Here is a 23699-nt window from a genome sequence, read left to right as displayed (position 1 = left end):
TTTTCAACTTGATGACAGAATTGTCAAAGTGCTGAGCCACGAGCCATGTTTGATTGTAGAGACTGAGGCTTTGAGCCAATCCTGATCCCCTCACCTGTTACCAATGAAGCTCCTCATTCTGGAATCATCCACAACCGTCTGACTTTTCTTCACTTTTCACTCTTATTTTGTCTTTTCTCAATGAGCTTCAATTTATAAAATACAGTGAAAAATCTTTTCTTTGTCCTTTTGTCAGATAAATCAAATTTCAAGTGAATGAACAAATCCCAGATTGGAGTTTTTATTGCAGTTTGGAAAAAGTCCCAACTTTTCTGGAAGTAAGGTTTGTAGATGAGAAACAGGCAAATAGTTTTGTTAGTGTTGTTGAGAAAAACCAAAGGCTGAATGTCGTCTCAGTATGAATCAGAGCTACAGTGAAACTTTGTAGCAGCTCTTTAAATTCCACTGCTGAGGATATGATCAGGATTTTGGTGGTTTGGTCGTTTTGACCTTGGAATGAACCACTTCATGGTGGATTTTGTTGTAATTTTTCACGATTTACCTGCTGGTTTTATGTTAAACGACATTTAATAAGTAAAATTTAACACAGTCAAAATCTGTTTTATCAAATGAACTCTTCATATCTTTAGTGGTGTCTGATTTGTCTCCATCAACAGGTGACACTTGAACCTGTGCATGATGCTTCCTGTCAGACAATGATGTCACTTTGTGTAGAGACACAACCAGTAACCAGGAGCAGAAATCTGACCCTGCAGACATGTTTGTACAGAAAGGTGCTAGGTTCCATTTAGGATCAGAGAAGAGAACATCCATCTGACTTTCAGAGGAAGCTGAACTCAGTGTGGTCATTTATTTCACAATACTGGTCATTTATGAAATTCTAAAGAAAACTTTCAAGATTCAGTCTTTTGAATAAACATGTCTGATTTTATAATATGTTATAAATGTCATGTTCTGAATCAGTGCTGACATGAATAGGTGTATGAATGTTGTGCTGACATTTGGATGATGTCTGTAGAAGTCTGACATTCTGATGATCCACAATAACACAAGGATAAAGTCATTCTAACACCATTGATTAGGACAAATCTGATTGATTACTAATGAGTTAATTTACACCTTTGATTCTTTATTCAGATTAAGTTGCTGCGATTTGTCAGACATCAGCTGTGATTCTCTGGTCTCAGCTCTGAAGTCCAACCCCTCCCATCTGAGACAACTGGACCTGAGCTTCAACAAGCTGCTGGATTCAGGAGTGAAGCTGCTGTGTGGTTTTCTGGAGAGTCCACACTGTAGACTGGAGACTCTGAGGTCAGATTCCATTTTTTAGTTGTGTGCTGAGATTAATATGATGTGAAAGTTGTGGTGACACTAAACTACAGACAGGTTCAAGTTTCTGAGGTCAAATCACATTCAAACTGTTCAGTGGTTAATAGTAAGTTTTGAAAGTGTCGACTCTGATTTGAAAGTAGAAAAATATGATGTAAAAATGTGAAGATGACATTTGATTGTCAGACTTAGAATTGAAGACACTTGTATAAAGCAGCAACAGAGAATCAGCTTGGAGCAAATAGAAGGAGGAGAGAAGAATCAGCAGGTTAAGAACAGGACACACAGCACTAAATAGTTGACTGAAGCTAATGAAGAAGCATCCAACTGTGTCAAGAAGCAGAGACAGTTGATCCTGTTTGATTTGAGTGGAATAAATGTAGAGAGGAGCAGCAGAGTGGGATTGGAAGGTGCAGAGAAAAGGAAAGAAATCCTCCAAACATTCCACAGCTACTATCAAGTGCAACAGGAGATGATTGACAGCTTTACATCACATGGGAAATAGTTTGCATGTGTGAAGACATGTGAGAGACACATGAGAGAGCAGGGAGGACAAATGTGTGTTGAGGACAACCAACGTGTTGCTGCAGACAAACTGGATCTTTTTCCAATCACTACATTGTCTGATCACATGAAGCCAAATCCAGGATGAATGACAGCAGCTGTGCTGTGAGATCCACCTCAGAGACATTTCAAATGTGTGAGTACAAAGTTCCTCCTGTCTGTCTCTGTCCAGTGTTTGAAGACAGACACAGAAAAACCTTAGTTTGAAGGTTTGATCATTAAGAGCAGACAAGAGGTTGAAGTTTGTGTTTAGCAGAGTTTAGACACTAACATTTCACTAATGATTAGATTGTTGCTTCTGTCTTCACAAAGACAACATGAACTGTCCAAATGAAGAAGAAGAAAGACAGAAATATGTTATTGAAGAATCCTGAGAGAAAATCCTGATCTCAGCTCTGATCAGATGATGAAACATTGATGGTTCAAACAGGAACTTTGTTTCTAAATTTACATCTTTGATTCTTTATACAGATTGATAAGCTGCAGTTTGTCAGAGATCAGCTGTGATTCTCTGGTCTCAGCTCTGAAGTCCAACCCCTCCCATCTGAGACAACTGGACCTGAATGACAACAACCTGCAGGATTCAGGAGTGAAGCTGCTGTGTGGTTTTCTGGAGAGTCTACATTGTAGACTGGAGACTCTGAGGTCAGATTCCATTTTTTAGTTGTGTGCTGAGATTAATATGATGTGAAAGTTGTGGTGACACTAAACTACAGACAGGTTCATGTTTCTGAGGTCAAATCACATTCAAACTGTTCAGTGGTTGAAAGTAAGTTTTGAAAGTGTCGACTCTGATTTGAAAGTAGAAAAATCTGATATAAAAATGTGAAAATGACAGTTGATTGTCAGACTTAGAATTGAAGACACTTGTATAAAGCAGCAACAGAGAATCATCTTGGAGCAAATAGAAGGAGGAGAGAAGAATCAGCAGGTTAAGAACAGGACACACAGCACTAAATAGTTGACTGAAGCTAATGAAGAAGCATCCAACTGTGTCAAGAAGCAGAGACAGTTGATCCTGTTTGATTTGAGTGGAATAAATGTAGAGAGGAGCAGCAGAGTGGGATTGGAAGGTGCAGAGAAAAGGAAAGAAATCCTCCAAACATTCCACAGCTACTATCAAGTGCAACAGGAGATGATTGACAGCTTTACATCATATGGGAAATATTTTGCATGGGTGAAGACATGTGAGAGACACATGAGAGAGCAGGGAGGACAAATGTGTGTTGAGGACAACCAAAGTGTTGCTGCAGTCAAACTGGATCTTTTTCCAATCACTACATTGTCTGATCACATGAAGCCAAATCCAGGTGAATGACAGCAGCTGTGCTGTGAGATCCACCTTAGAGACATTTCAAATGTGTGAGGACAAAGTTCCTCCTCTCTGTCTCTGTCCAGTGTTTGATGGTTTCAAACAGGAACTTTGTTTCTAAATTTACATCTTTTATTCTTTATACAGATTGATAAGCTGCAGTTTGTCAGAGATCAGCTGTGATTCTCTGGTCTCAGCTCTGAAGTCCAACCCCTCCCATCTGAGAGAACTGGACCTGAGCTTCAACAACCTCCAGGATTCAGGAGTGAAGCTGCTGTGTGGTTTTCTGGAGAGTCCACACTGTAGACTGGAGACTCTGAGGTCAGTTCACTGACTGATACTGTTGGAGATTTTATGTGTTTTGTCCCCAACTGTCATTAATAAATCAATTACACTTTGAAGTTAAATGTTTCTTATATCAACAGACTAAAAATATTTTCTTCAGTTTCAGGTAAATGTATTAATAATAAACCTACATTTATTTAAGACAATAATACCAAACTAAACCAAATACAAAGAAACTTGTTTTCAAAATGTAAAAGTAATAAAATCAAACTCTTTTTAGAACAGCAATAAAATCCTTATTAAAATCAATTTACAGTCAGTGAAAAGCTGCATTATAATGGATCTGCAACCTTAAAGAGACACATGTTTAACTCTGCAATGAAACTGTGTTGGTGAATGTGAAAAGGAAGTTCAGTCCAGAGTCTCAGTTCTGGTTCTGAGTTGAACTTCAGCAGCTGAAGTAGATCACAGCATGAGGGAGGCAACATCATAAAGGCTCAAATTGGCCAGTTATGCAGGAGCAAGGCAATGCAGAGCTTTGAATACTTCCAAAAGAATTTCCAACTGAACATGATGAAGTAACGTGTTCACATGTTTTAGATTGGATGAGACCTTTGGCTGCAGAGTCCTGGATGATCCAAAGATGATCAATACATTTTGGGGAATGTCAGACAAATATTGGGTTTTGTTGCATCTAATTATTTTTAGTCATGTGTCATTTTTCTGTCAAATTAATATTCATATTTCTCACTAATGTTTGTCAATACATTGTAAAGAATGTTGAGTTCATCTTTGAATTTAAATTCAGATTTATCACAAAAATAAACTGAAATAAACTCAACAAAACAATATTCTTTGGATTTAATTCATATCAGTGAGCTGTAATCATTGATGTTCATATAAAAGCAGTTGTATTTTTTCATAGAGGTGAGTTTGTTGAACTTGTTAATTGTGTTGCAAAATGTTTAAAGAACCAAACTGTTGTTTTTCCATGTTTCAGTCCATGAAGTGGAAATTGTTTTTGTTTCACATTTCTGCTGAACATTTTCCAAAGTTTTCATGAAATCATCTGTAATTTGGGATTCAAATAGTTTTTGTTCTGAATAGTTTGGTAGTAAAATAGTTTTTAGTTTTTCACATTTTTGAGAAAACACCATTTATTAGGACAAATCTGAATGATTACTAATGATTTGATCTACATCTTTGATTCTTTATTCAGATTGAGTGACTGCAGTTTGTCAGAGATCAGCTGTGATTCTCTGGTCTCAGCTCTGAAGTCCAACCCCTCCCATCTGAGAGAACTGGACCTGAGCCCCAACAACCTGCAGGATTCACGAGTGAAGCTTCTGTCTGATCTTGTGGAGAGTCCACACTGTAGACTGGAGACTCTGAGGTCAGTAGAGGGTTGGAGTCAGTCCATGGTTACATTTAGTAACCATGTGGTCTTTGTAGAGACCATCTGCTGACTGACAGATGATGAAGTGAGTCTCTGGAAACATCACTGATCTCCTCTGTTCGGTCTCATTCTCTCAACAGGTGGAGGCCGACTATAATGGACCAGCAAAGAAGATTCAGATCATATTAATGTCCGATGTAAGAGTGTCATTAAATGACCAGGATAATGTTTGTCCTGATGATGCAGAAGTTGCAGCAGCAGCATGTTGTGTGCAGAGAGGCTCTGACTGGACCATGTTACTGGGAGGTAGAGTGGAGAGGAGAGCTTCATCCAGCAGTGACTGACAGAGGAATCAGAAGAAGTGACTCTCAGTGCTGCAGTCTGAACTGCTCTGAGAACAGCTCCACTGTCAGACACAATGTCAAGTCCACCATCATCCCTGTGTGATCCTCTGGATCTGACAGAGGATCAGCAGTGGATCTGCTCTGCTGCTGCTCTGTCCTTCTACACAGTCTCTGCAGACACACTGAGACTCCTCCACTCCTTCTGCTCCACACTCAACCACCTCCTCCACCTCCACCTGGATTTGACTTTGTCTTGTTTGATTCCTTCAGATCTTAAATTCATATTTCTGTTTAAGTGATGGAGTATTAAAGTAAAATAGTGTAATGTTTCTCTCTGAACTCCTGGTTTTTAGCAACAATAGACAGTTTCTCATTATCTTCATATTATTAACAGATAAATAGCTGATAATAAATGTGTTTTTATAATCAGTAAAGTCTCTCAACTGACTGGAAACCAAATATATCTGTTTTTTTGTTATTACTGTTAAAAATGACATTATATGGTCTTAGACACATCAAGTCTCTTTTAGGGTTTTATTACCTTAGAAGAGAGAAGAACATCAACAGAGCTTCCAGTGCAGTTCTAAACTTCATACATCACAATCATTAGTTTTATAACTTTCTGTTGCTGGACAGAACATTCTCCACCCTCAGGCTACTGCTGGTTAGATCAAACTAACCAACTGTTTGTCTGAGTCATGACAGCTTTCTCTGCAACTGTCACAGCTGGCAGGCATCATATTCCATCATCTACAGGGTCCAGCTTAGCTGAAAAGTAAGCAATAGGTTATCATCATGCCATCATGGCTCTTTAACCAAACAGATGTCATACAGCATAATATAATCATATCTACAGAATATTAAAGACAAGGAGCCTTTCTGTCTTGGCAACTGTGAATCCATTGTTTTCAGTATGACGTCATTGTTTCTTGGTTAAAGATATTAGAACAGATTGTTTGGTTATGTGATCTCAGCTGTGATCACATGACCTAAATAAGTTTCTTTAGGTAGGACAAACTGTAATGTGAGTCAGTTTTCTGCTAAATGTTTGGGTAGGTTCACCTTATCTAACATGCAGGCTTTCTCAGACAGGCTGCACATCAGAAAGTCATCAATGATTTCAGCTGAAAATCACCTGGACGTCTCAAAAAGTCAATTCAAAAGCCAAATCTTATCCAGGTAACCGCTATTATTTTTAAGGAAAAAGCAAAAAAGTAATGGCTGTCAGCGAAAATAAGGACAAATATAATAAATAGTTAACTGGCTTAATGGTTATTGCAAAATTCAGATGTATTAACAAACAGACAGAATGGACGTGTTCATGGGAGGTTGTATGTCAAATGAAAAATCTTAATTGATATTCAAGACTTTTGTCCCTCAGTAGATATATATGAGTGTTTAAAATTAACATCTGTGCAGATTTATAATTTGAATTCAACAATAATTATTTTAGGATATTATACAGCATGTGAACTTTTTTTGCATCAACTTATGAAAAGATGGAACATTAAGCCAGTTAACTATTTATTATACACTATGAAAACAAACAGGAACGAAATTGTTTTTTTTTTGTTTGTTTTTCTTTCTTAATCAGCAAAAAAAAACGTTTTTTTTCCAAAAATGTTTTGAATGATGTGAAATCTCACTTTTCTCAGTAGAAAACAGTGAATCTGAATCACCCTCTTGGAATGAATATGAATGAATGAATGAATCACATGATCATTTTTGTGTTGCTGCCACTACATAAAGAGAGTGTGTGTGTTTTGTTCTCAGGCAAAACAGAAATAAAAGACTCAACCACGAGCTGCTTCCACTCATGCACAGAAGAACATTTTCCCAATTATCTTCTTCTGATTTAGCTAATGACAATATAAGAGGAGCAGCATTTGAAACCTCATAGAAATGTTTAGTTTCTCCTTCAGACAGACAGACAGTGCACATCTGTGATCAGACCAATACAAAAACCCTGCAGTCAATTTGTCAGACTTCACTGAATCCCCTCTTTGTTCATAAGGAACATCAGGGCCATGTGAATCCTGCTGTACAATGTAAATCACCTTCTGACATTAAATCTGTGCACATTGGGGAAAATGGATAATGTGACACTTCCATTCATACACATGTAACAAAGAATCAGGGCCGTGTGTGTTTGCAAATTTTAAATTACTGAACACTTGTATTACTTCTGATGTAGACGTCAGACAGATCCACAAGTTAATCATTAGATATGTCAATTTATGTATTTATATAATCAGTTGACTTCCTGTGTTTAAAGATTTCACAGTAAGAATTCAGTTGGTTTCTTAAATCTCATGTGAGCTGTAAATATCAGAGCAACACAAACAGATCTCAGCGACTGTTTCTGTCCTGTCAGGATTTAGAATGTGACTGCAGAATCTTGAAGTTCCTGTTCCATGTTGTTTGAATGACTAATGTGATTCTGTTAATAAACCTCATCAGCACCGTTTGAAGAAAAGTGAAGTTCCTCCAAAAGAAAACTTGATGAAGTAGTTCAGGACTCAGAGTCACTCACACAACAACTGCGTCAAAATAAAGTTACTTATGGTGAAGTTACTAATATAAAAGTGGAAACAGAGTCAAACATGTGGACGTGTTTGTCCAACAGTTGAACACACTGAGGTCCTGAATATATAAAGACAGGAAAGCAGCAAATGTTCACCTCTGATACGACTCAGCCAGTTTATCTACGTGCTCGTGTCTTTACGTTCACCAGAAGACGACATGAAAAGTCTCCGCTTCTAAATGTGAAGACGGTCAACTGTCCACTGAAACATTTCTTGGTGAAATAGTTTACTACAGATCCATGAGAGCACAGGTGGTTTGTCTGCTTTTCAATTTCTGATTTGGAATCGGTCCAATTATCACAGTGGACGTTTTGTTGTCCACCAACAGACATTTGAGTTTTGTTGATAGTGTCAATAACAACTGGGTTTGGTTGTAACATTGGTTCTTCAGCTCCTCTAACTCACTGAACCCTTGAGCTACAGTTCTCGGCCTTTATACCCAAAGTTCTCTACTACAAATGGCCCCAATTCAGAGCTCTGCAAGAAAATCTGTTTGAAGCTGTGAGCACCACAAACTGGGTTTCAGATCCCTCCCTCCCTCTGTGCCTGGTTTCTGTGACCTTTCTGCCGTTTCTCCACTCACATGCACAAGTTCTGCTTTGACCTGATCACAGCCGCATAGAAACACACTGGTTTGTAACTTTGCAGCACTTCTGTTTCCTGTTGTTGTGTGGACCCCACTTTGTGTCCTGCCTTTTCTAGTCCAGGGCTCGTGCATGGACTCTGGTTTCCCCCTCAGACCTCACCACCAGTGAGTCCTGCCTGTCCTGGTCGTGCTACAGGCTTCTCTGTTTCTAACCCAGATATTTGTCTGGACAGACTGAAACCAATAGAAAACCAGGAGCATCTCTGGGGAAATGATGACAGGAATCTTTGGCTTAAATTCTCTGACTTCATCTCAGACTCAGATCTGATTAAGAGATTAACATCTGTCTCATATCCATGTTTTGTCTTATAGTGTTTGCAGAACTGCTCCAAGGTCAGTTATTGTCTAACAGCAGATCATCCCACACTGTAGTGACCCAGAGTCACTTCATGCTCACAGGTGCTTATCAAAGTGCTGAAAAGGTATAAGGGTAAATTACGCTTCCTGAATGAACAGAGCTTCACCCAGTGGGGACAAATATGATCATTCGTGTCTGATTTGTACCTGCTGAAATGTCATTAACACAGGAGATGATGGCAGGTTTTGCACTTTACAACATTTGTTTATAGAATGAAATTTGTTAAGCCAAATCTTTTTAATGAAATCTTCATAGAGTTGATTTACCTGTTGAGGACCCTGAGGTAACAGTTCCCAGTTCGGCCTTGACTGATCGCCAACCTCTGTGCATGTTTATGTCCCTGCTGTCCTTACCGAGTACAGAATAAGTGTGTAATTTTCACACTTATCTCCTATTTTCAGTTTCAAACTGTGAAATATTATGACAACAAAATACAGGAAATACTTGTACTTTAATATAAACTTTCCTTCATAACGTTGATGAGGGATTTGTTAAAATGCCTCAGTAACTTCTTAAAAACTTGACCTGTGCCTGTTTGCAATAAGTGTTTCTTTGCAAACCACCAGAATCCAGGTTTGTTTCTCCGGCACTGCCTCAGTCAAACCAGGAGCTCAGACCCTGTGACGTTTCTGGACTAGAAAAATCCTCATGATCCACTTCACTCTTCCACATTTCTACTACAGGGATAAAGTTTTTCTCTTTAATGAAACACTGATATAACACTTTGGAAACTGCTCAGATACTACTACACCTTTCTGCACTGCAGCTTGACGTGTTCACCTGATGACGTCAGCTTTGTAAAACTCCAACCCTCCATGAAGGACGGCGTCGGTAGCCGGGTGCGGTGGCACGCGCCTGTAATCCAAGCTACTGGGAGGCTGAGGCTGGAGGATCGTTGGAGCTCAGGAGCTCTGAGCTGCAGCGGACTGTGTCGAGCGGGTGTCCGCACTAAGTTCGGTATCGATATGGTGCTCCTGGGGGAGCCCGGGACCACCAGGTCGTCTAAGGAGGGGTGCACCGGCCCAGGTCGGAAACGGAGCAGGTCAAAGCCTCCGTGCCGCTCAGTAGTGGGATCGCGCCTGTGAATAGACGCTGTAGCGCAGCCTGAGGACACAGCGGGACCCAGTCTTTTTCTTCTCTTTATACTGTGGGACAACACACACGGTCAAACGTCCTGTTTCATCGTCATACAGCAGCTTCTTCTCTCTGTCTGCATCTGCTTCTTTCCACAAAAAGCTTCAGCAACCGGAGCTTCTTCTTGGTCCTACAGCGCCTCCAGCTGGAGCAGAGCAGCAGTGACACCAGTGCTCAGATCCAGATCCACAGCAAACACAGGACGTCACACAGACTGGATTATGGGGAAATGAAAAAGTCAAATATGACACTGACATCATCATAAATCAGCTCAGTGTTTAGAGTGAAGATAAAGACTCAGACATGAGGTTAAATCAATAACTGATCAATAATCCAATCAACCATTAAAGAAGCAGCAGTTTCCTCTGAAATGGGACTGAAATGATGAAATTCAAATTAAACCTGTTTATTACAACAACTGACAGAAATAAACTAGAAGAAACTGGACAAATCAACAAAAAGGTCAAGTCTATTTCCTGAACTGTTTGGGTTAGAATAAGGTTAAAGTATTAAGGGGAAACATGTCAACAGCACAACATGTCAAATCCTAGGGTTAACTTGAAAGGTCCAAATGGTGGAACAATATTTACTAAGTCACAAACTGGCCTCTGATAACTATGTCCAAGTCCAAGCTCAACTTTCAAAGCCAGAACAAATCACCAACACACCTGTTGATGATTTGATGATCTGACAGAGTTCCAGTCCAGACAACCTCTCTGAACAATTCTTCTTGGTCCAACCAGCCTAACACGTCTCGATAGACTGAGTCTGTGTGTCCACAGCCGTGCTCTTCGTCCGTTGGTGTCAGATTACAGCAAACAGGTAACAGGGACAGTGACAGTATCCGCTGTTGTGGATGTAAATAAATAAGCCAAATAAAAATCTTATTTATCAACTAAAATCTGGAATTTTGTCAGAAAACTAATTAAGTTGTAGTTTCAGTGTTTTATCCTGTGTCAGGCTTCAGTTTGGTAAATGATTCTTTATTTCATCTGGTTTGTGTTTTACAACATTTTTGTGATTCCAGAAAAAGTAGGACTTTTTTCAATAAAAATATAAATGTATGATTTGTTTGTTCATTTGAACCTTTATTCATGTAAAAAAGCACAAAGAAAAGATTTTGGCTGTTTCCCTCCACTGTTTGTTGTTTCTTGTATTGAGACATTTTCTTGTTGAATCTTTCTCTCACAAAGACTTTGGAGCCTTTGCTGGATGCTCCTTTTACACCCAGTGATGATCCTCTCACCTGGTACCAGTTCACCTGCTCGTGATGGATTCATCATGGTTTCACTCTTATTTTGTCTCCTCTAAACTTCTGATTGCAGACATGAAACTTGACATTTGATTCTATTTACAAAAGATGATGAAGTTGTAGAACGAAGCAGATATTGGATTAAAGACCAGAGGGGATCAGGTTTTTACTGTCCCGGCTCTGGGTCGACCTCTTTCAGGAGCTTAGTCTGCTCAGTTATTCTTGTCCTTTATTTCTGAATGTTTTGATCCACTTTTTATGAAAAGGTTTGGTTTGTTCTGCTGACGTGATGTTAATGTCTTCATTATTTTTGTAAAGGACTAAACTTTGGAGAATAACTATAAAAAAATAATCTTTATGAGCTCATCTCATCAATTATGTTTGTGCTATAGAAAACTACATATGAGGTCAAAACAAGTTTTTCTGTAGATGCAGAAATATCTGAGCTTTCAGTGTTTTCTTGTCTTCAGTTTAATATGAAACATGATTTGTTTAAGGATTGGGTAATTTGGTTTGAGGACACAAATAAGGAGACAGTCAGAGAGGGTTTCAAAGTAAAGGGACATTTATTATAGGGAGTTAGGGGAATGTGAACACCAACATAAAAATCCCTCCATAAGGACGAACAAGAATTACACAGCGTGTAAATTAACAAAATAAATCCAAAGACAAACTTAAATACCAAAAGGGAGGAAAAACTAAAGTAAACAGTGTAACAAAAGAATAACCAAACCTTAGACCTTGTTTTTCAGGAAATGTCAAAGACATGTTTATGACTTTAGAGACTTGTAAAATAATAAAATATGTGTAGATTTGTGTGAGTAATGTGACATTAACAGTATTTCTACAGTTAATCGTTTCTACAACACAAATCCTACACATTGTCCATCACTGACTTTACTTACACAGCGTTTTGCTTATTTTTTGTCCTCACAGTGTGAACACAGACTGAGACTTGTTGTTATTTAGTAAAAACTGTCTGTGGACATGTCTCGTGTCTTTTCATTTCTGTGCTGATTCTTTGTTTCCTCCCAGGCACCAAAACCTCTCTGGATGCTGTGAGAAAAAGACTTCATGTCCTCAGATACCAGCTGTCCTCCTCCTCTTCCTCCTCTCTTCAGCCTCCATCCAGCTCACCTTCCCCAACGTCATGACGTCATGGATCGAGGTTACAACGGAGAACGTTCGGTTTCAGTTTAGCATTAGCTAAGTCACGTCCGTCCAAAGTTAATGCCATTAATTTAAAACCAGAAGACGGAAAGTCAGAATTGGTAACTGGGACATCGCGGATGATCAACGCTCTTGGTCTTTAACGACTTTCAAAGTTCCAGGGCTACAAGACTTAACACATGTTTGTAAAAAGACAAACGGAATAAATCGAAACCTCAGACAGGAACTTTTGTTCACTGACAGTTGAACCTTAGTGAAAATCATTCATCAGTCTGTAGCCTGCAGCAGTTTACAGCTTAAAGACCAGAGACAAAATGGAGGAAAAGAAGACTGAGACAGGGTGAGTGTTAATCCAACATTACTATTATTTTACTGTCTCTGAGTCAGTTTGTCCCTGAGGACAATAGAGGAAACAACACACACTGTCCACTGCTGTTTATATGAAGAGACTCCGGAAAACAAAAACCAGGAAGTAGAAAATGTGGTGTTTCCTTAAAATGACACATTTTGTTTTTACACCATTGTTGTGAAGAAGTTTTGGCTCCTGACAATTTCAGAGTCTGAAGGTTAAGACTTGGTTTTAGTTCTTAATGGTTGGTGTTGATATAAGAATTATTTCAAGAGTGTCTTCACCAGTCTAGTTAGACACGACTCTGTGTGTGTGTGTGTGTGTGTGTGTGTGTGAACAAACCTGATTCTTGTTCTGGTCTCACAGTTTCTGTTATTGGTTCATCATGACTTGTACAAACATACACATACAGTTGTTTCTATGCTAATAAACTGGAGTCACATGCGTTTTTTTATGTGAACAGAAGGGAACAGAAACCCACATTTTTTTCTGCTAACACAATAAGGACATGTTAACAATAACATAAATATAAAGTCACTAATACATTCATGCTAAACATACAGTTGTGTACAAAAATTCTTTTTAGTGTAAAGATGCAAACTTTACATATATTTTACAAAAAAGAAGTGTATGAAGAAGTTATTGTAAAATAATGAAAAAACTAAATTAACTTAATTAAAACAACCTTTTTCTTTTTTTCTTTTTCTTTCTTTTTCTTTATTCTAAGTAATGTTATTTTAGTTAATGTTTGTAGGTAGATTTGGAACGTTAACTTCCTCAATGGGTATCTACCTCGGTGCTTTCAGTTTAGCAGCCTCTAGTTTTCACCCTCCCATAGACACATTCAGTCAATGACAAATGATTGCAAAACAATTAGTAGGAAAACAAGGCTTCATTTCATAAGCATTTTACTTTTTCCAATTAATTATTACATAACTTGGAATTTTTGTCACATAGTGTCGATTTATTGAAATCTTAATGTTATTTTATTTATAGAGCAGAGATTTACAGCAAAATAATGTCAAGGCACTTTACATAGTAAGTTCATGGCCTTAGAAATGTACAGACAAAGCCAACAAAGGACATTGAGCAAGCACAAAGGTAACGGTGTGGTGAAAAAAAGCAGAGAAAAAATAAAAAAAACAATAACTAAGGCCAGTGACTGCATATGGAAACACACAGCTCCAAACTGGGGACACCTGCAGAAGATAAAAGCACAACTATGGGAAAAGAAAATAGTTAGTGACATATAATGGTGACATGGCAATGTGTAGAAATGAAGACAGGGGAGGAGGAGGCTCCTTTCATGAATCTGTACCCAGCATGTGGCACTGTGTTCTTTATTGTCAACACGACATGGTCAAGTTCTTCATCTGTCATTTTAGAATTGGTGTCAAGTTGACAAGTTGTTTTCAGCTACACATCTCTGAACAGTCCTCCTAGATACTCCAAGATGCTGAGCCATCATTCCAACTGACATGGACATGTCAAGCAGCCCCTGAAGCTGGTTTGCAGATACTACATAACGTGGCCGACCCATTGCTCCTTGTACTTGTTCTGGAGAGGCATCAGGCACCTCAGGGTCACAGATATGAATATCATTTAGAAGGTTGTGTAATCCCTGTAAAATGGGTGGAGGGATCAAAGTGAACTCTTGAGAACAAGTAAACTCAAGAAAGTCCAAATCAATGGGAGGATGATTGATGACTTGGAGTAGCCTGGTCTGAAGCTAAACAAAAGGTGAACCAACATAACTGTACTTAACACATCCTGCCCGTGGATGTAGTGGATGGTTAACCATCTAGCACCAAGTACTGCCAGCTCTGCCTCTGTGTTTCAATTCAATTTCTTTAAAAGTAATCAAAAACCTCTTAGCTCTTCTGTTTTTCCATCTTTAACTATGGTTCTATTCTGCTTGAGTTTCAGATGTGTCTCTATTTTTATTCTAATATTAGGAAAACCTCAGAATATAACCACCTTTTATTATGTTCCCTATAATTAAGATGGAATTAAATTAAAGCATTTTTGAGAATTATCATCAAAAACTGAAACTGATCTTCATAAAGACAATGTATGCTACAGTAGGACTTCATTTACCTGGTGAAACTGATCAGTGAGTCTATTTGCCTGTTTGTTGTGTGGTTGTAGACGTTAAGATGATCGACAATTTATCGTTAAATGTCTAACAGAACTTTTCCACTTTTGTATTTAGATAAAGTAAATGAACTTAATAGAGGAAGTTCTTTTATTCTGAACACGTCCAACCAGAAGACTGATTGATGCTGTGGATGGAGGAACATGGAGAACACATCGTAAGTTTTGTATTATTATTTATTATTTCACTGTCAGAGAATCTAGTTTAGTCTCATGTTGGACTGTAGGAGGTCGTGTTTGACATTGTCTGTGGACACAGAATAAACTTTACTGGAAAATAAATTTCCCACAGTTTGAGGTGTAAGTTACTGTGTATTTATGATATATTATTAGTTTATTAAGTAACTGATGCTGTGTATATAGAGTTTTATAGCAAGTTAACTTTCAGTCCCTGTTTAAAAAAAGTTATGAACTAATTAAACTGTGATAATCAAAATGTTTATCTATGTTTGAGCCGTTGATTGTGCAGATTCAGTGCAGTGTGTGAGCTGTAAACCACTGTCACATGTAACAAAGTGAACTGTGAAGACAAACCTGTGACAGTCACATAAAAGAACATGACACATGTAGGACAAACAAAGAGACGCGTCTTTAGGTTTTTGGTGTCAAATTCACAATTAGCATCCACCACTTATCCACCCTGGACAGGTCTCCAGTCTGTCTCAGGGCCAACACAGAGAGACATACACAGACAGACACCTAGGGACAATTTCCCTAACATGCATGTCTTTGGACTGTGGGAGGAAACTCGCACAAACACAGGGACAACATGCAAACTCCACACAGAGAGACTGCAGCTGGTCAGGGATTTGATCCAAGGACCTTCTAGCTGTGAAGCAACAGCATTAACCGCTCCACCACTGCTGCCTTCACAAATATAGGTTTTAAATTATTTGGAAATAATTTCGTCGTGATTGTATTTACGTTTTACAGCATCCCAACTTTTCTGAAAACAGGTTATTGATGGAGAAAAACACATAATCCTTTTTTATTCTAAAGCTCTGATAATGTCTTGTGTTTATGTCTGTTTATTACAAGTGTTAATGATAAAAAACACTTTTGTTTCCACAGACACAAACCAGAGTCTTCAGCATCCAGTCATCTGTCTATGAAGAGTGACCGGTCCAAAGGACATCCTCTAAACTTCAGTCCTGAACCTGAACCCTCAGACACAAAGTAAGAGAGTTTCTACTGTAAACTGACCTGATGAAGATGATTCACTGAGGATGATTTATATTCATGATGCAGAACTATTAGTGCAGATACTGGTTCAGAATAAGATGGATCTTAGTCTGGGTTTTATTTCCACAAACTACTGATGGTGTTTCTGTAGTAAAAAAAGAAAAAAACAGAAATCTACTGATTAGTTAGTTATAGAGAAATGTTTTCACAGAGAGAAGAAAAAGCAGTTTGGAGAAAGATCCAGAACAAGACCTGGACTGCAGACAGACAGTCAGAGCAGCTCTGTACAAAGTAAGACTGAACATCTGTCTGCTGATGTTTCTGAAAACAAGACTTGTTGTTTTATACACAGACATTTGTCGTATTATACAGCATTAACATTTATTTTGTTATTATCATTCATTTGTGTTAAATATTATAATAATCACAAATTCTTAAACATCTTTGTGTTTTCTTCATTGGTAGTTTCTCATCTTTCAGCAGATGTTGGTCTGCAGGAGGTTTTAGATGAACATAAGATCAGTCTGAGGAGGAGATGTGAATGTGTGACTGAAGGAAGTGATGAAACAGGAAGTGGAACCCTCCTCAACAGGATCTACACTGAGCTCTACATCACAGAGGGACAGAGTGAAGAGGTTAATACCCAACATGAGGTGAAGCAGCTTGAGACAGCTTCCAAGATGAAGACCCTCCATGACACTTCAATCAAGGTCCACGACATCTTTAAAGTCTTACCTGACCAACAGAGACACATCAGAGTGGTTCTGACCAACGGTGTCGCTGGTGTTGGAAAAACCTTCTTGGTGCAGAAGTTCAGTCTGGACTGGGCAGAGGACTTGGAAAACCAAGATGTCAGTGTGCTGGTTGTGCTTTCGTTCAGGGAGCTGAACTTGATCAAAGATGAGCAGTACAGTCTTCTCACGCTGCTCCATGTTTTCCATCCAACATTACAGAAGGTCACAGCAGAGCAGCTGGCTGTCTGTAAACTTTTGTTCATCTTTGACGGCCTGGATGAAAGCAGACGTTCACTGGATTTCAACAACAGTGAGGTTGTGTCTGATGTCACACAGAAGTCATCAGTCGACGTGCTGTTGACAAACCTCATCAAGGGGAATCTGCTTCCCTCGGCTCTGGTCTGGATAACTTCCAGACCTGCAGAAGCCAATCAGATCCCTCCTACATGTGTCGACAGTGTAACAGAAGTACGAGGCTTCACTGACGCCCAGAAGGAGGAGTACTTCAGGAGGAGGTTCAGTGATGAAGAGCTGTCCAGCAGAATCATCTCCCACATCAAGACATCCAGGAGCCTCCACATCATGTGTCACATCCCAGTCTTCTGCTGGATCACTGCTACAGTTGTGGAGCACATGTTGACTACAGAGCAGAGAGGAGAGCTGCCCAAGACCCTGACTGACATGTACTCACACTTCCTGCTGGTTCAGACCAAGAGGAAGAAGAACAAGTATGAAGAAAGACATGAGACCAGTCCACAGGAGCTGATGGACGCTGACAGGGACGTTCTTGTGAAGCTGGGGAGGCTGGCGTTTGAACATCTGGAGAAAGGAAACATCATGTTCTATCAAGACGACCTGGAGCAGTGTGGTCTTGATGTCACAGAGGCCTTGGTGTACTCAGGAGTTTGTACAGAGATCTTCAAAAGAGAGAGTGTGATCTTCCAGAAAATAGTCTACTGCTTTGTTCATCTGAGCATTCAGGAGTTTCTGGCTGCAGTTTACTTCTTCCACTGTTACACCAATGGGGAGAGAAAGGTACTGGAGGACTTCCTGGGGAAGAAATACTCATCTCAAAACCCATCTCTTGAGGTTTACATGAAGTCAGCCATGCAAAAATCCCTTCAAAGTAAAAACGGTCACCTGGACCTGTTTGTCCGGTTCCTTCATGGCCTCTCTCTGGAGACCAACCAGAGACTCCTAGGAGGTCTGCTGGGTCAGACAGAGAACAGTCCAGAAATCGTCAAGAGAGTCATCAGCAACCTGAAGAAAAAGCAAACTAAAAGTTTTCCTGACAGAAGCATCAACATCTTCCACTGTCTGATGGAGATGAAGGACCACTCAGTACATCAGGAGATCCAAGAGTTCCTGAAGTCAGAGAACAGATCAGAGAAGAAACTCTCTGAGATCCACTGCTCAGCTCTGGCCTACATGCTGCAGATGTCAGAGGAGGTTCTGGATGAGTTGGACCTGAAGAACTACAACACATCAGAGGGGGGACGACGGAGACTGATCCCAGCTGTGAGGAACTGCAGAAAGGCTCAGTAAGTCCAGATGTGATTAATCACACTTAACACACATAAAAGCTGGAACAACAAGTCACATTGATCTGTTCTGTAAACTAAAGACATTTGGGTTTAAGATAAAAAGATCACAGATGAAGGTTCAGCATTTCATCTTTCATGTTCTTGGTGGCAGCAGCAGCTCAGCTCAGCACTGATGGACACACTTCAACACAACTACAGTCCTTGTTGCACAGTGACAAAATAATTTAAACTGTTACACAAACTGATTTTTCAAGGAAAAACAAGACAAACGTCTTCTTCACGTTTAAAAAACCAACCATTTATCAAATAAGACGTTTATATTCAACTTTTCCTTCAGACAAACTGGCAGCAACATATTTAACATATTTAACTTTAGCAGCAGCTTTTGTTTGCAAAATGAATAATAACTTGTATAAAACACTAGAGAAACAGAGCCAGTGGTAAATTGTCACACAGCTTACTGAGATAAGACTGTTCTAACCTGGGATCATGGTGGACGTTAACTGGTCATGAGGAGCTGGGCTGCAGGCTGCTGACATGATGCTGTGTTGTGTGGTAGAAAATGTTGGATCAGATTTACAGATGGACTTTATTTGGATCAACTGAGCACATGTTGGAAGTGTCGGCTGATTCATTAAAGGAACAGATCAGAATCTGTTGTCACTTGATGAAGAAATGGTGTTTGTAGAACTGTTGGAAAGGAACTCTTTCTCTGGTTTGTACTGATGATGCAGCAGGATGAATTCTCACGTGTTTAGGGCTTTATTATCTGCTCACATTGAGCTAAAAGCTCAGAATTTCACAGTGTAGATGGACAGTGACTCAAAGCACACTGTGAAAGACACCCAAGACTTTTTCAAGGCTCCACAGTTGAATGTTGTTCAATGGCCAAGTCAGTCATCTGACCAGAATCCAGTTAAACTTGGATTTGACCTGCTGAAGGCCAAACTGAAGGCAAAGCCCCCAAAACCAAGCTGAAGTGAAGAGAGCTGCAGTAAAGGTCTGGCAGAGCATCACCAGGGAAGAAACCCGGCATCTTGTGATGTTCATGGTTCCAGACTTCAGTGTGTTTGTGTGTGTGTTTGTGTCTCTGTAATGTACAAAAGTTCAGATCATTTAGCTGCTGCCTCCATCTCATTCTGCTTTGTGATCAAAATAGAGAAAATATAAACTTTATAATAAATCTTTGATTATACTTAATAAATGTTCATATTATGTCTCATTATCTGTGATCACAGACTTTCTGGCTTTGGACTCTCAGAGACTCACTGTGAAGTTGTGGCCTCAGCTCTGAAGTCCAGCCCCTCCCATCTGAGAGAACTGGACTTGAGTGGAAACTGGGACCTACAGGATTCAGGAGTGAAGCTGATTTGTTCTGGCCTGAAGAATCCAAACTGTCTCCTGGAGACTCTGAGGTCAGTTTTCCATCTTAAATCCATAAGTGAATGTTCAGGTTTCGTTTGGTTCATTAGTTTCTACGTTTGTCTGAGCACAAATGTGAAAACCATTTCCTCAGGTCAAATCCCTCAACACTATGTGGGACTTTAAGTTGAGTCCACATAGAGAAGTGAAATAAGTCCAGACTGGCTGATGGGAGATGTCTCCATGTTTGCAGACTGTACTTGAAGGAAAGTGGTGCTGAGGAGGAACAGGCTGACAGTCTGATTGGGCCTTGGACTAGTACCTTGTCTGCACTAGTAGTGGACCATGAACTTAAGGAAAGCCGAGTTTTTCTCAAGTGTTAAAGAGTGAAAAGTGTGAAGATGAAACTTTGTTTCTCTGACATTTGTCTGCCTGACAGCTGGAAGGTTCCACACATTCAACAGTGGTTTCTGCCTGTGGCCTTTATGCACTGAATCTTTTCCCACTGTGATGTTGTGGAGATGGTGAAAGAGCTCAGTTCTTTGCAAACTCCTTTTTTCAACTTGATGACAGAATTGTCAAAGTGCTGAGCCACGAGCCATGTTTGATTGTAGAGACTGAGGCTTTGAGCCAATCCTGATCCCCTCACCCAGTGGTGATCCTAGAGTATGTTGGCACTCTAGCCCAAACATTATGCACCATAAAACCACTATGCTTAAGATATGGAAAATAAAATACACCACACTGCACATAGCACAATAACTTACAGTAATAAACTGTACTGATACAGTAAACTTGGCTCAGTCAGAGACAACTTTCATCAGTTTCCTACAGAAAAAGAAAAATGTACTAATTCATGGTAATAGACACTAGTGTATATCACCACTTCCTTCACAAGGAGGAAAAACAAAAAACACTTCAGTCAGTCAATATGTGAATGTGTGAATAAGCAGGTACCAGCTCTGTCCCAGTTCTCAGTGCTGTAACACCAAAAACTCACATAGCACTGCTTCAAATCTGCTCCTTTCTGTGCCCATGGAACAAAGAAGGATGCAATGACAAGTTCTATTAAGAAAACATTATAAGCGCTTGTCATTATATTGTTTGATCCACTCTGACATCGGCTTCAAGGATCCGATTTGAAGGCACATTTTACAATAAATACAGCAGCTTTATGTCTAAAAAGAGACCATGAGTCTGGGGTTTAAATCCTGTGCGGTGAATGCAGCTCTCAGGCCAAACTGCACACAACACGCCAAAAAGGAAAATTGCTGAGCTCACTTTTGATTATTGCTAATATGTCAAATAACAGCCTGCACCTGGTTTAATAAAGACATTTCTGTGTCACTTGTTACTCGTTTTCATAAGAAAATGAACAAAGTGGTTAATTATGAAATCTGTAAAATAACCTGATTGTAATATAAGAACACAACAATTTTAGAAATGTAGTGGAGGAAAAGTCAAAGTAGCCATAATTAAATTTACTTAAGTTAAGTGAAATGTGACAAATTACAGTAAGGAAATATTTGTGCTCCATTACTTTCCACCACTGTAAATTGGTGAGTGAGGTGAGCAGCATGTTCTGAATCAGTGCTGACATGAATAGGTGTATGAATGTTGTGCTGACATTTGGATGATGTCTGTAGAAGTCTGACATTCTGATGATCCACAATAACACAAGGACAAAGTCACTTTAACACCATTGATTAGGACAAATCTGATTGATTACTAATGATCTGATCCACATCTTTGATTCTTTATTCAGATTGAGGAACTGCGGTTTGTCAGACATCAGCTGTGATTCTCTGGTCTCAGCTCTGAAGTCCAACCCCTCCCATCTGAGAGAACTTGACCTGAGCTACAACAACCTGCAGGATTCAGGAGTGAAGCTGCTGTGTGGTTTTCTGGAGAGTCCACACTGTAGACTGAAGACTCTGAGGTCAGACACCATTTTTTCCGTGAGAGATAGTGTTGGAGATTTTTTTTTAGTTGACAACTGTAGTTAGTTAATTAAAATCAAATGTTTCTTTTTTAAAATAATATTATCAGTTTACAGTTACTGAATATTGTAGTAAGTTTTTAGTCTGTCATATGTGATTTGATGTTTGTCTTCTAATTCCAGTGGTGAGTGAGGTGAGCACCATGTTCTGAATCAGTGCTGACATGAATAGGTGTATGAATGTTGTGCTGACATTTGGATGATGTCTGTAGAAGTCTGACATTCTGATGATCCACAATAACACAAGGACAAAGTCACTCTAACACCTTTGATTAGGACATATCTGATTGTTACTAATGATTTGATCGACATCTTTGATTTTTTATTCAGATTGAAAGACTGCAGTTTGTCAGAGATCAGCTGTGATTCTCTGGTCTCAGCTCTGAAGTCCAACCCCTCCCATCTGAGACAACTAAACCTGAGCTTCAACAAGCTGCAGGATTCAGGAGTGAAGCTGCTGTGTGGTTTTCTGGAGAGTCCACACTGTAGACTGGAGAATCTGAGGTCAGACACCATTTTTTAGTTGTGTGCTGAGATTAATATGATGTGAAAGTTGTGGTGACACTAAACTACAGACAGGTTCATGTTTCTGAGGTCAAATCACATTCAAACTGTTCAGTGGTTGAAAGGAAGTTTTGAAAGTGTCGAAAAATCCGATATAAAAATGTGAAAATAACATTTGATTGTCAGACTTAGAATTGAAGACACTTGTATAAAGCAGCAACAGAGAATCAGCTTGGAGCAAATAGAAGGAGGAGAGAAGAATCAGCAGGTTAAGAACAGGACACACAGCACTCGATAGTTGACTGAAGCTAATGAAGAAGCATCCAACTGTGTCAAGAAGCAGAGACAGTTGATCCTGTTTGATTTGAGTGGAATAAATGTAGAGAGGAGCAGCAGAGTGGGATTGGAAGGTGCAGAGAAAAGGAAAGAAATCCTCCAAACATTCCACAACTACTATCAAGTGCAACAGGAGATGATTGACAGCTTTACATCATATGGGAAATAGTTTGCATGTGTGAAGACATGTGAGAGACACATGAGAGAGCAGGGAGGACAAATGTGTGTTGAGGAAAACCAAAGTGTTGCTGCAGACAAACTGGATCTTTTTCTCAATCACTACATTGTCTGATCACTAAAATTTCCCTAATGATCAGATTGTTGCTTCTGTCTTCACAAAGACAAGATGGACTGTCCAAATGAAGAAGAAAGACAGAAATATATTGTTAAAGAATCCTCAATGAAAATCCTGATCTCAGATCTGATCAGATGATGAAACATTCAAACAGGAATTTTGTTTCTAAACTTACATCTTTGATTCTTTATTCAGATTAAGTCACTGCAGTTTGTCAGAGATCAGCTGTGATTCTCTGGTCTCAGCTCTGAAGTCCAACCCCTCCCATCTGAGAGAACTGGACCTGAGTGTCAACAAGCTGCAGGATTCAGGAGTGAAGCTGCTGTGTGGTTTTCTGGAGAGTCCACACTGTAGACTGGAGACTCTGAGGTCAGTAGAGGGTTGGAGTCAGTCCATGCTGCTTTCAGCAGTATTGTACTAAACCCAGTTAGTATCAAAGCAAAGATCCAGTTTTTCCTGTAAAGCTCCAACCTTCTCAGTGGCTGCTTTCCTCAGTGAAGCTGTGAGAGGAGAATGGGGACATTTTTTTCCTTCAGTTTCAGGTAAATCTATTAATAATAAACCTACATTTATTTAAGACAATAATACCAAACTAAACCAAATACAAAGAAACCTTTTTAAAAAATGTAACAGTAATAAAATCAAACTCTTTTTAGAACAGGAATAAAATCCTTATTAAAAATCAATTTACAGTCAGTGAAAAGCTGCATTATAATGGATCTGCAACCTTAAAGAGACACATGTTTAACTCTGCAATGAAACTGTGTTGGTGAATGTGAAAGGGAAGTTCAGTCCAGAGTCTCAGTTCTGGTTCTGAGTTGAACTTCAGCAGCTGAAGTAGATCACAGCATGAGGGAGGCAACAT

The 23699-nt window shown here is 39.3% G+C and overlaps 2 protein-coding genes across 5 annotated transcripts in view; both read left to right on the top strand.

Moving 5' to 3' along the window:
* The window catches only part of LOC137098440 (NACHT, LRR and PYD domains-containing protein 12-like), a 254566-nt gene extending 249185 nt beyond the window's left edge, over positions 1-5381 (top strand). The window contains exons 15-16 of the mRNA XM_067474676.1: positions 4710-4883; positions 5027-5381. Coding sequence (XP_067330777.1) covers positions 4710-4883; positions 5027-5075 — 223 coding nt within the window. The 3' untranslated portion in view covers positions 5076-5381. The remainder of the gene's footprint in view (positions 1-4709; positions 4884-5026) is intronic.
* Positions 5382-12319: 6938 nt separating this feature from the next.
* Positions 12320-23699, top strand: part of LOC137098671 (NACHT, LRR and PYD domains-containing protein 12-like) — a 38201-nt gene continuing 26821 nt past the window's right edge. The window contains exons 1-10 of one of the 4 annotated variants that reach the window (XM_067475182.1): positions 12320-12715; positions 14110-14464; positions 14937-15036; positions 15950-16054; positions 16272-16351; positions 16526-18335; positions 19577-19753; positions 21466-21639; positions 22030-22203; positions 23030-23203. In XM_067475182.1, coding sequence (XP_067331283.1) covers positions 15023-15036; positions 15950-16054; positions 16272-16351; positions 16526-18335; positions 19577-19753; positions 21466-21639; positions 22030-22203; positions 23030-23203 — 2708 coding nt within the window. In that variant the 5' untranslated portion in view covers positions 12320-12715; positions 14110-14464; positions 14937-15022. The other 3 variants (XM_067475163.1, XM_067475173.1, XM_067475191.1) reach the window with 3 other exon arrangements.

The sequence above is a fragment of the Channa argus genome, chromosome 1, assembly GCF_033026475.1.
Source record: "Channa argus isolate prfri chromosome 1, Channa argus male v1.0, whole genome shotgun sequence".
In the NCBI taxonomy this organism is placed as follows: Eukaryota; Metazoa; Chordata; class Actinopteri; order Anabantiformes; family Channidae; genus Channa; species Channa argus.
The sequence above is the reverse complement of the archived record's forward strand: the minus strand, read 5'-3'. Positions and strand labels throughout refer to the sequence as shown.